This window comes from Cariama cristata, unplaced genomic scaffold, assembly GCF_000690535.1.
Source record: "Cariama cristata isolate BGI_N322 unplaced genomic scaffold, ASM69053v1 scaffold29310, whole genome shotgun sequence".
NCBI lineage: Eukaryota > Metazoa > Chordata > Aves > Cariamiformes > Cariamidae > Cariama > Cariama cristata.
The window spans coordinates 975-14,646 of NW_009596840.1; the positions used below are offsets into that span (position 1 = coordinate 975).

General features: G+C 37.5%; 1 protein-coding gene across 1 annotated transcript in view; it reads right to left on the reverse strand.

Annotated features, from left to right (window-relative positions):
* Positions 1-1,152: 1,152 nt before the first annotated feature.
* LOC104167439 (dedicator of cytokinesis protein 4-like) overlaps positions 1,153-13,672 on the reverse strand; it is a gene marked incomplete at both ends in the record, with an annotated part of 31,763 nt that continues 19,243 nt past the window's right edge. The window contains 7 exons of the mRNA XM_009707694.1: positions 1,153-1,352; positions 2,108-2,284; positions 5,359-5,525; positions 6,143-6,284; positions 8,476-8,580; positions 10,259-10,345; positions 11,402-11,550. Of these exons, the coding sequence (XP_009705996.1) occupies positions 1,153-1,352; positions 2,108-2,284; positions 5,359-5,525; positions 6,143-6,284; positions 8,476-8,580; positions 10,259-10,345; positions 11,402-11,550 (1,027 nt within the window). The remainder of the gene's footprint in view (positions 1,353-2,107; positions 2,285-5,358; positions 5,526-6,142; positions 6,285-8,475; positions 8,581-10,258; positions 10,346-11,401; positions 11,551-13,672) is intronic.

A 13,672-nucleotide genomic window follows, 5' to 3' on the forward strand; every position in this document is an offset into this window, starting at 1 on the left:
CCTGGAATCTGTTCCTGTACTGAAACTAGAGAAAGCACAGCTTTAACACCTGCAATACTGGCCAAAGTGCTAAATAATTAGAGATTGGTGCTTTTTATCCCATCAGGAGAGGGGAAAAAAAGGAAGGGGGCGGGGGGAAGGAAGGGGAAAAGGCAGGGGAAAAGAGGGGGGAAAGGAAAGGAGGGGGACACACAGAATCAAGAAGGCGGCAGCAGGCCAAAGGTTGTTATTTCCTGGGTCTTAACACTTCTTAAAGCTTGGGAATTGCCTGAAGGGAAGGAGGGTGTCTGTAAAGGCATGGTCATGCTTCCCTCAAGACCCCATGCCACAAGACGGATGGGGTTTTGAGCTTTGTACAGGGCAGAAGGCAAAAGCAAGTGAAACACAGGCAGAGCAAAGCATTTACAGAGGAGAGGAAAAGAAGGAAGGTAGAAGATCAGAAGTGGCAAAACAGCATGAAGACATATAAAGTCTGAAAAAGCGACATGCAAAGAGAATGAGAGTGAAACAGGAAAAAAACCCTGACTGCTATCAGTTTTGGTGCTTAAAACACAAATTGGTGAAAAGTCCTATTTTTTTCCTTGCTATATATCTATATAGCAAGAGAGAGAGGGAGAAGCCAGAATGGAATCAAAACATGAAGACTGTCTTGGAGATCAAGAATTGCAGCTAAGAACAACACTAAGAAAAGAGCAAGCTAGAACCTTGAATATGCTTGTGAAGAATGGAAAGGTTCGGGGGGAGGTTCAGGCTAGAAATGAGGAGGCATTTCTTCACAGCAAGGGTCGTTAGGCATTGGCATGGGCTGTCCAGGGAGGTGGTGGAGTCCCCATCCCTGGAGGGGTTTAAGAAAGCCTGGACGTGGCACTTGGTGCCATGGTCTAGTTGACACGGTGGTGTTAGGGCAAAGGTTGGACTTGATGATCCCAGAGATCTCTTCCAACCAAATCAATTCTGTGAAAGCTATGCAGCTCGGTGGAACCAGCTCTGACACCACTAATTCAAACCAGCCATAGCTCTGACATGACTGTATTTCTCACAGGACTCCCTTTGTGGTGCTTTACCGTGCTAAACAGTTGTGTTGTTGTTTAAAGGTAGCTGGGAAATGTCAAACATGGTACTGCTTTGCGTTAGTCTCACAATTTTCATAACCTTGCAGTTTTGATGACAGATTCTAACACTGTAGCAGACTCAAATTTCTTGTCGTTTAATTGAGATGCAGTTTTATCAAATTTAACACTGTTGAGTGAACACCGAATCTTGCAGCCTTTGAGACAACGGGACACAACGTTAGTCAACTTGACATTTTCAATGGAAAAGGAACAACCAGCAGACTCAAGTATTTCATAAGACTATTAGGAGAAAGAGGAAGATCAAGCTGGGCTGAAAAAAAAAATCCTTCCTTTCTTTTTACTACGGTTTCAAAATTCCACAGAACTTTGTGGAAATACAGCATCCCAAACATTTAAGGTTCTCCTATGGCTATTCAGAGATTACAATCATGAGGAACAACTTTTGGGAATAAATCCAGTGTTAGATATTTCTTAATTGTATGTATTATTTCTTACCAGATTTTTTCCAGAAAATAGCTTTCCTTAAAAACTTGGAGAAGAGAAAGAAGGATCTAGAAAAATACGATTCTTCAGGGTAATAAATTTTTTTGTTAGTAAATTTTTATATATATATACACATATCTATCTTAAAAGTAGACTGACAGGAGACAAAAGTAAATTTGCTGGGTGACCAGAAGTCGCTCCTGACCTAAAAGGGCAGGGGGGAGGGAATATATTATAATAACATAGGTACAATTAACTATTTTGTTAAAAATCCCCAAATAAACCACTAAAGAACACAAGGTAATCGTGAATCGACTCATCACTGGAGTAAGTTTATGGTACTATCTGCAGCAAAACAGTTGTTTCAATAAAGCTATACATATTTAACATCACCTCACCCAAAACTGTGATATAGGTATAATTAAAACTATTACTGATACAGTACTTTCTGTCCTCAATTTATACAGGGGAGCTGCACCTGTACAGAGAGAGAAATCAGTAAGAAACTGTCTTATGACAGATTTTTAATAAACAGAAAACAAATTGCTTACCTCTTGGTACCTAGCAACTCCACCATTAACTGCTGCATCAATGACCCCATTTAGACACATTGTGAGAGGGTTAATATTTTGCATCTGTCGAGTTTGACACTGGCTAATCAGTGTTCTCAGCTGCTGGTTCTTATTTTCTAAGACTTCAATAGCGTTCTCAAGGGGACTCATTTCCACCTGAAAGGGGAGTGAGGAACATTGCAAACATACTTCATCTTCAGTTGAAAGATGAACTATATTAAAGGTTGTTTTCTGATTTCTTAAAAGAAAACAATGTTATTCTATGTTCTAGAGTATTGGGGCAGAAAAAGTTCTTCTCACCTGGGCTATGCTCTCTAAGTGTACACTCTGAGCACAGAGACAATTAATTTTATCACATAACCAAGGACCAAAATAACCGTCCCTCTCTTGTCGATTCATTATCTGACCTTGAGAGATTACTCAGCCCTTGCTGCAAAACTCTCACAGGCTTCAACCTGCGGTGGAACTCTTGGAATTCAGGGCTAAACTGTCCTTGGTATCTTTACCTAAGTTGGGCTTGAGGTTAGGGAGAGCTTCACTGGGCTTAAGGGCACAGAGCAGAGCTTAAGTACGGGTGAGTTAGTTCCCTCACCCAAAGTGAAGTCAACAACGAGATGTTGTGGATGAGGAGTTTGAATGTAAGCTTTGAGCTAAGACGAGAATCAAGTTATAGTCGAGTCCTTGAGCGGGATGGGCCTGTCCTCTCTAGAGGGTGAGCAAGCTTTTCGCGCAGGTAGCATGAACTGCAGGAAAAACGAAAAGCTATGTGATGGGAAGAGGACAGGCTTGCAGTTGCTATAATTTACCAAAATGTACAAGCACAAATCTGAGTCATGATCTAGTACACGCCCAGGAAAAATTATTACAGTTAACTTTGGAAATGGTGACTATAATGGCAACACAATAGTAAACTGAGGATCTTCATATCAGGGGTCGTGTTAACCTAGTAAGGACTCAACAGGGAGTCAATTATCAAAATTTCTTACGTCACTCACAATTTTTTGATTTTTACTAAATTCCATTTTTGATTTTCTACAGGAGAATATCAGGAAGGTGAACAAATGACATTTTGTTGCTATTATAAAAGAAAAACACAATAGGGTTTTAGAGAAAATCAGTTGTACAACGGTATCTCTATATTTAATGGGACTATTGTAAGACTGGCTTTGTCAGGAAGGAAAATAGTTATAGATGTTATACTCCTGGGCTCAACAATTGACCAATTATTTTGAGTTCTTTATAAGAGGAGCACTCCTGCAAATACATTTGAAATGTATTTAAGGATTTTCTAAGAAATATAACAAGAAGGAAGGAGAATAAATTACAATGTGTCAGGAAGAGATTGCCACATTAGACCCTATTCCTACAGGTTCTGCGTAGGCATACTTCCCCACCCACGCTGAGAACTGGGAACTTCAATGGAGCTCTAGGCAGACACAGAGATGGCGTTTATTATAGTACAGGAACTTGGAGAATGTTTACTTTTCAAGAGCACTGAAAGATATGTTAAGCTATAGATATTCTAAGGATTAAATGTTACATCATGCTGAGTTTTAAGAAGTAATTTGCTGACATTAAATGTTGCCTTTGGCTGCCCATTATTGTTCTCAACTTCTTTTTTCCTCAATTGTTTAAGTGAATCGTAAGGGTGGTTCCTAATATTTTTCAAGATTAGAGAAACCAGACAACTCAAAATACTTTGTAAATAAATTTGTTGTAGCCAGTTTGAGAACTTGCTTGATCAAATTAGATATGGGTAATAAATTAGTTCATCAAATGACATATAAGTAAGGAAGTAAACTAACCCACGATATGTATTGCCATCAGTCTCATACTCACTACTTCACGTTTTTCCACTTCAAACCAACGAGATATTCCAGGTAAACTCTGCACCAGGATCAGCGTGGTTCTCTCCACCCACAGACTCTACAATATACAAAACCAACTTACTTCCCTAATTTGCCTCTATGTTTTTCTTAATTATTCCTAGTCTTCTTTAGGAATACCTTTGTTTAAGTAACAGTATATGTTTCAAAAAAAAAAAAAAAGTATTAACATCCAAATTTCTACTGAAATGTCTATCCCAGAAAACTGACATTCACTTTTTTCCTTACTTTCTAGGACCTACTACTAAGCAGTAATTTCTGCTGATTCTTCACTCTTAAACATGGCATTATTCCACATTGTATGGTGTTCCCTAATCTCCAAAAGTCACTCACAACTAAATTAGCACTTTAATATTTCCCTTCTGAGAGAATATCTGAGAAGAGGGCGAGTTCAGAAGCAGAACTCAGAGATCACTCCGAGTGACCAGCTCTCCTCTGTGAAGTCCTGTTTGAGGTTCCGCAAAGCATGTCTCATGGGATACTCAAACGTTAAACGCTTTGTGCAAGAGGTTTGTAAAATGACAAATTAACACATAGGATAGAACTTATACAAAATATGTATATAAGCTGTACAAATAAAATAAAGCCCTAAGCTTTAATTAGAGGACAATAGTGACTTAATTTAGCTAATTTATTACCCTTACAGTTCTTTTCTCTGACTTTCTAACAAACATATTACGGGACAATTCTCTTTGTGTGTCTGAATACCAGAATATATTCTGTGTCGAGATGTGTTTCTAGTGGGTCAGAATTAAAATTACACCAGAATAACATAAGATGAATTTTCAGTGTGACATTTTGATTAGGAAGAACAAAAGTCATTTACATATTAGGGAAGGAAGTACTGCTCTTCCCTGAGACTATCTCTATGTTCAGAGGTAGTTTTTAGTCGATATCACAGGAACAGAACATTATGCTGCAGTTTAGTCAAAACTGTCTCTCCCTTGCTCTAGGGAGAGATAACTTTTGGCAATCCTATCCACACCCCAGATTACCTATTTAACAGTGTTTTCCCATCTGCCTAATAAACTCCTCCAGAGGCTCCTCTGCTGTCTCCAGTTCTGCCTTCTATATATCACTGATGCAAAAACAAATGGGTACTTTTTTCTCTCCTATTCCCATATTCAACAAGACCTTCCCATCTCCCATATATTCTTCCTATTATTTTAATTAAAATGAGAAATTAAATAGTCAAACCTGAGCTCCTCTCTCCTCTAGAGAATTTGTTATACCACACTCGGTTAAACAACACAGCTGTAGATGATGTTTCAGCAACCCAGCTATCGTTGATTTTACAGATAAATCCATAGGTCCAGTAGCTCAGGAAAGGGCATGGTACTTTACCTTGAATTCATTTTCCTTGTCCTTAGTCCCTTTGTGAAACGGCCGGTCATATCGGAATCGCCAGATGTGATTTACTTTGTAAAAGCTCTTGATGTTATCGGGAATGCCATCTCTCTGCAGGACTTCCTGATTTTCTGGAATTGGTGTCACTGCATAAATCTGCAAATCTATATGTAAAGAGTTAAGGCTATCCCATTTCATTCAAATCAGCAAAGCATATTGACTCCTGAAGCATGACAGAAGACAAACTCTTGAAAAAGAGTGTATCATGAAATGCTTCTAGACTATTAATGGCTTGGGAAAGGAACTGGACAGATTTTTTGATGGTTTGGGATTTCTTTGTATTGTTTTGTTGAAAATTTCATATTTCTTTTTGAAATAGAATTACTTACACAGAATAGTACGTGGAGTAAAGGGATTTAATTAAATATATTCTCACCCACAGTATGTCGTGCCATGCTAACATTATGCTAAATTCTAAGAACTTGAATTACTATAACTTGAACTGATACACCATTATCACAGCGGTGATAGTTCTCCAAGTATTTTTGGCTAAAGTAAGAATATTAATAACCTGCCCAGGAATTTTTAAATAAAACCAACAATTCCACAAAAAAATTTCCAAACATAATAGAGTGACTGGGAGAAATTGCAGGGGAATTCTCACCTACCATTTATTTCAGTGGAGGCACATAGTGATTAACATTGGCTATAGGTGTACCTACATTTTTTAAAAGCATGAAAGATGTAACTGCAGTGGAGGGGTTTGTGATTCTGTGGATACATTGTGCTTCTGCCTGAAAGATGGTCTCGTCTGGCTGATTAGCATGTTGCATAGCAATAGCATGTGGGAACTCATTCAACATTCGCTGCTGGAAGGCCTCCAGCCTTTCATAGTCATGTCCTCGGCAAACAAATTCCTTATTCTGGGAAGAAAAAAAAACAAAACCAAGAGCAAGTTATGTGAAAATAATTGGGTATGATTAGAGAGATCCAAACACATGCTCTTAAGTATAGACTTTCTGGGCAATTTTTACATCATTTTAAGAAGGAAAAAATAAGAAACAAAAGGCAAGAATGAAAATAAGAAATCTAGAAAGAACAGGTTACTGAGAAGAAGGAAATTTTACCATATAAAGTATGTTTTATTTAAAAGCCTAGAAAAATCGAATGATTATACTTAAAGCTTTAACAAAAATGTGAAGGGAGAAATTGTTCTTAATGGTTTACAGTATGTAACTAATATATCAGGGCATGTAAAACATGTAACAAAAATATAATGCAACAGACAGTTAAGACAATGAAATGCGCTGGAAGTCCTTTCCATGAGGAACTAGGAAACTTTGCTTCGAAGTTATACAATTCTGAAGAAAAACAATGCATAAGAAAATGGTAGAATGCATTCTGTTTGCCATATCCTCTAGATGTTTATCAGTTATCAGCCCAGTAAATTAAAATCATCCAGTTTTTGCAATATGAAGTAAAAGAATACTCCTAGCTCCAACATAATTTCTTTTACCTGGATGCCCACTATGAAGTCGCACTATGATTTTCCTGAGATGATTGTGCAACATGAACACAGATGCAACAGACATCCTACATTAAAGATGAGATGCTTGGATTTGGAGTACCCGTTGGAACTAGTCACTGACCGAGGTGGGGCTGAGGGCTTCCTGTAGCTGTGGGACAGCACTTTTTGGTTTGATTCTGCTTGCATAGACGTTTGAAAGAAGGAAATATCTTAACCCTTTTTCTAAAAGCACTGTTAAATGAATCTCCTTTTCAAATCTATATTAGAAAATTCTAAAAAGTCATTACTAATGTGTTCCTCTTGGAGGTTTAGATAGAAACAGTTGTTGTCCTTATAGTGTCTTGACAATAGAGACAGGAAGCATTGCATTCCAAGAGCCTGGATTTTCAGTTGCTACAAGAAATCAACCGCAATAGTGTTAGTTACCGTGCAACTACAAATTAAAATGTGAAAGCTTTATTCTGAAGCTTTAATCTTTATTCCTTCCACAGCAAACACAGCCAGACTTATAAACTGCTTTGCCACAAAAAAATTAAATCAAATGTAGTAAGTTTTGAGGCGCTCCTTGTTGGTGCTGCAAGCATAAATCTGCGCTATGTACATTTAACTTGGACAATGCATACATACTTCCTAATTAGTGAAAGACCTACAGGTCTGAAAGTACTGCACTATTGGGCAACTTGGTCCACTACTTTTATTTCATCAGTTGACATTTAGTAATCTAAACATTAAATTCTTTCTAATTAACATTTTCAAACTGGTTTATACAGATGTTATATTCCAAATATCAAAACCTATGTACCCATCAGACTCATTTGTGCATCGCATTTGAAGGGGAGAGTTTCATGCTGTATTCATGATTTGGAATTTTTCATTTTCCCCACCACAAAGGCAAAGAAAGATCAGGCTTTTTTAGGCATCCACCATACAGAGGAGGTTCCTTCATCACTTATTTGAATTACTATAGGAAGAGGAGCTTGGATTACGATTGCAGCAGCTCCATGAATAAACCACTGCAGACTGTAGAAGAGGGGAACAGCATAAACAGGACTAACATTTTCAAGTGCACTTCAGTAACTTCAGAATCCAAGATTAACGTTCAAGAGTAACTTTATGTATCTTGTCAGCTTTAGTACATTGATATCCAATGAAAGTCAGCATGTTGAATTTCTAAGTCACTTAGAATAAAAATGGAATTTGGGAATGTGATTACTTAAATGCTAAATTACCGATTGTCTCACTGCCAAGGGATACTTCTTCTGACAGCCACCTTCTGAGCAGCCACCAGCAGAAACAGAACAGGATAAAGGGAACAAACTACCATGAAAAGAAGATTTTGGTCTGTGGAATAGTATAGGTGCATGGTTTCCAACATAAACGTGAATATTAAGTTTATGTGGGACTCTGGAAGCCTTTCCATTAGACAGGACCTTTTCTTAACCCTGAAAACATGAGGATATCTCATTAATTACCAGAAAGAATTCCCTTCTATATGGTATGATCAAATTCTGACACAGAGAAAGTGATTATGAATGACAGCATGAATTCCAGATTTATTCCATTCTGTTTATTTTCAATTCACTTACCCTCAAGAAGAATGGGAACTTTTTCCCATAGAATCCAACTCTGAAAAATTCTGGCTCCAAACGCTGTTGATCCATAATTTTATCATACAAAGATGCTTCCATCATCTGGGTGAGATTGATAAGAAATACAATTAGTCTTTTTTGGAAATATATTTTTACCTTAAGCTATCACAGAAGGGAAGGTCTTTTAGCACACTGCTCTGGAGTACTGGAATTGCAGAGCATGTCTGAACAACAATAAGGACATCCAGAAGTCTGAATGCATCAGATTAAGTAATCATACCTCTTAGTGACCTGAAAGTTTCCAAGAATTAAAAAAAATTTGCTTTTAAATATGAAGTACCTATACCAAAGGGGTAGAATATTAGATTAATGACAACATGCATAGATCTGTAATGAAAAATGGAAGTAATAGAAATGCAGTTTGAAACATATGACCCAGTCATCTGCTAATCATCCAAACACATGGCAGTAATATGGTCAGTTTAGTCAGCAAAGTCCAATTTTCATATTCAAAAGAGTCATGCCCAAATCATACCAGATTCCAAAGATTTAAGCATCAAATGTGAGTTCCTTTAAAAATCTCACAATAGCAATTAACGTCATTCTTGATCTATACATTCTACTTTTATTTCACTCAAAACAGACACAAAGTGATCTTAATGTCAAAGTTCCCTTTTTCTGATGATATTTCAGCAAAGCATTCCCTATCCTTAAGTTTTTAATACTGTGAAAAAAAACCAAACAGTATTAGCTCTGTTTTAGGTAATGCAGACAGGTATTTAATGTGCATACGATATCAACAGCTGCCTAGTTCTATTGCTATAAGAAATCCCCGCACCTCCATTTTTGGATTAACACAGGTGGCAGAGATGTAGTAGAAGGATATTTCCCAATTCAAACGTGAAATGCATTAAGTACAATTAATTAAACATGCAGAAACTAATTCTTTTATTCATATGATGATAGTCGGTTTGCTTTTGCTTATAGGATTCTGCCATTGGGATATCTAAATATACATGGAATAAGCAGATCACAGGGAGTACTGCCACATAGATCTGTGTTGTGAATTTTGTGTAATGCTGTTAAGCAGCTCTGGATTAAGTTTACTTCAGTCAGTCCTAGAAGCAAGCATCCTGCACGTACAGAAAATTTAAAAAGGAAGCTGTAATATAAAATCGAATCTATCAGAAGCAGACGAGAAAAGGGAAGACTGAATAATCTTTGAAATAGAGTATCAGAAAGAATGAAGAAACAAACGATGCTTAGAGTTCCAAGAAAAATGAGAGAGAGAGCAGGAAGACCGTGCCAGGAAAGATTCATTTTGGCTATATGATATTAAACAGACCGTATTTTCGAGCAGTAAACAAAAAAAACTGCAAAGGTGTACGTTGCTTGTTGCAAGCTGTTTGCTCGCAATGACAACTGCAAAGATACGTTGCTGCTCCTAGCGAAGGACTGCATAGAGCACATTCCCTGGATAAACCATAGGAAACCATGAAATGGAATTTGTAATGTCATTTTTCTGCATAAGCGTGCACACAAAAGGGGGGCTGTACAGGCACAAACATTGCAAGATCATTTATTTTCCCATTTTTCTTGAAAAAGCTCACACTCTTTTATAATCTTTATTGCAGAAAAAAACCTCACAAGCTAAAAAATAGTTTGCAAACCAAACCTAAGGACCATTCTGTGGCAAATTTAATTTTCTAAGTAATATTTTATAACCCAAACTAAAAAGCTTTTGGATCTCCGATTGATGAAAAGTACTCAGGTACGTTACCCTCATCTTGCTGAGGTTTCTGTAGTCATAGTAGCTCTCATACTGTTCTGCAATTTTCCTGCACAAGATAATGCCATTTTCCCAACACTGCAAGCAAGTAAAAGATGTTCAGTAATTTCAAAGCAACTCTCTGACAATTCGTGATTTATTAGTGGTCTGTTCTTTCTCTACTAAGTTGTACTTCCAGGAACTGAAAATACTTGACATATTGTCCACTAGACATACTGATAGCTGCTGAGTAACACTGATGAATTCTTTGAAGGATATAAAATATATTTAGAGACTTACTTATTTAGTGATTCTTACAGGACTATCACTGCACAAGATATATAAATCACTGCAAGAGTGACAGACATCTCTTTTCATACTAGGTATGAGATTGATTCAACACAGTATGAGTTTTAAATTTTAAAACTGTATTCTTAACATATCCTCCTTAATTTTTGTAGATTGGAAAACAATTTATTGCACCATGTAAGGTAAACTCTATAAGCTGATTACAGAATTTTTTGAAAAAATATTTGATTACATTTACTAGGCTTACACAGATATTACACCAGCTACACAAAATGGCAATGAATTACTTGTTTATCAGCAAGACAAATCATCGCACAAAGCGTATATAAAATATTAGACTACAGAATAATTACTCTTGCTTAATTCAGAATAAGCATTCTCCGTGATGAAAATGAACTGTGATCCCTAAAACCCATTCCTTTTTAGAGATTCTGCAATTGCTATTCTAAAAGCTACAACATGATTTAGAAGGTGTACACATAGTCCTTATAATCCAAGACCGCTGAATTTTTTTCCTTACTTGGTCACTAAGTGAATTTCATCAGCTTTATATGGCTCATTTTCACGTTTCAAATGGGGAGAAATGATGCTATCTTTTATAAAGTGCTTTAACAGTTACAGAGCGAATTGCTACACAAGTGCAAATTATTCTCACATGTAAGTGTGGGATTTCTAGGCTACAAACTCAGGATTAGAAGAAACTCACTGTCTCGCTAAGTAACCGCTTAATCAGCAATGACAAACACTTCCCCTCTATATGAGAAAAGGCTGCAACCCGGGAAGTAACGTCCCAGAACGAATACATTATCCTTTCCAGATCCAGTCAGTAAAATAGAACCATGTTACCTTTCCCCTATCAAAGTTCTGAATGATGGTCAGATGGAGGCATTCTTTACGTTGCCACTCTGTTTGCATGGGGTAGTTGAGAAATTCTCTGAGCGGCCGATCAGACCACTCCAACAGCTCATCGTACAGCAGGAGCGTGTAGGCAGCCTCTGCAAGAGAAATTATAGCGTGGTACTTAGGAACACCAAACAAATAAAATAGCCAAAGTACATAGAAATGTGAATGCTCTTGATGAGATTCACCTTTTTAATGGGGAACTAATTTATTTCAAGTGTAAGACAGATGGTGGTGCTGGTTTTGGATAGAGTTACAGCTATAATAAATTCTGCTTACGATTTTCACATGCTATTGAAACTGGAGTCACTGGGACAGTTTTCCTGGAGTCTGACAATACAAAAGGGACAGAGAAATGAAGAAACAATTTCCTGCTTAGCCTTAGTCTTTCCTGCTGCTAAGGAGAAACTCTGAATGGCTCTGCTGTCTGAACAAGGACCGGAGGATGAGGAACATGAGCAGAGGAAGAGGAAAGAAGACAGACAGGTCTGTGGAGACAGTCCAAGAGATCAGGGCTGGGAGGGAAATGGAGAGGCAGATGTGTGCTTAAGAGACTCCATTCTTTCCATAGAGAAGTCAATCTCTCATAGCTGAGCCTTAACACTCTACCATCGCAAATAATTTAGAAATGCACACACAAAATCTTTTTGTTTTGTTTATTTTTAAGTTTGGAAGGAATCAAACCTATTGTTGCTCTCTAGCCAGACAACTGTGTAGTCATCTTTAGATCGTGGTTCGTAGAAGTTATCTGGGAATATCAAAATTAATATTATTTTTACTTTGATTTAAAGAATTCCTCAGAAACAGTACACTAAAACTAATATTAAACGAATCTCTCTATTGCAAAGTCAGACTTTGGCCAATTACGAAACACTGGAATTCCTACTGGTCATGACAGTTTAATCTGGCTAACTGTGCATATGCATTACGGTTTTCCAAGTCCGTGTTCACAGTCTGTTTTTCCACGCACAGGACCACTTGGGCCACGTTCTGGAGATGTACTGCATTGGAGAAAAAAATTGCCTACTGGACTTATTTCATTGCAGGTTTTATAGGTCGCGCATAATATAAAGTACTAAAGTACTTTTTATCCTAAGGTAAGTCTGCCCCAGACGACCATATCCGACTTCTGCCTCTGCCATATGAGTTCCCATAAGACAGGCGACTTAAACCAAACAGAGTTTTTTCTAACAGTAGTGTTCCTCTTACACATCCAGCTTAAGAACCTGTGGATGAAAAACCATCACTGCAGCAGGTATTTGTGGGAGAGTGGGCTTTGAATCGCAGTCTTGTAAAATGCAACATGCATGGTGCAAAAATGATGCTGCACTGCAATATGTACATGCAAGGGAGACCGGCTGAAGTTACAGAGACAATCTTAATTGCAGCTTTCAGGCTGCTTGATTGGTAACAACCTTTGTCATAGTTTCAAGCTACGGTTTGATACTCAAAAGATGCAGTATGTTTATATACCAATTTACAAAAATCCATGAGTTGATAACAACAAATCATTCAAAAATCATAAGGAAGCAAAAGACGGCAGAGCATAAATACATGTCAGGATAGCTCACTACGACCCTTCCTTTCTAACCTGGCATTCAAGTCCTTCGTTTTAACAAATTTTTGTCTGCCGCACCAGTATTTTTTTTTAAGTTATCATAAAAGTATATAGAAGGTTTCTAAAATAAGAATGGTCACACTGGACAAAAGGTCCGAAGGGTCTCTCTGCCCAGCATCTGCCTGGCCATGGCCAGTACACCCAGTAACATACTGGTACCTCTGGGAGAGGTCTGGAACTATTGGCTGTGCACCAAAACAGTAAGGAGAGATAAACAGGGTTGATTCACGGTGATGTGGGAAATTCAATTTATACAGGAAAGATTCAAAACCCGAAATATTCCTAAGATGGATAGATACAAAGATAATCTCATTGTATTTCTCAGGTGACTGAGGGGACACAAGAGGAGTCAGTGCATTTCTGTGCTTCAGCCTCAAGAGAGTTATATTTATAGCTGCAATTAAGTGCTGTGTAAAGAAAGATTTGAAGCTATGTTTTGTATTAAAAATTACTTTTTTTTTTTTCCCCAGAGGATTATTAGAAACAGTCCTGTAAATCATACTATGAAAGGAGAGAAAAATTATTTTAAGGGCAAGCTGGCTTCATCCCTAGAATGAAACTACGCAGTTAGCGAACAAAGGGTGCAACATGTAGGAATG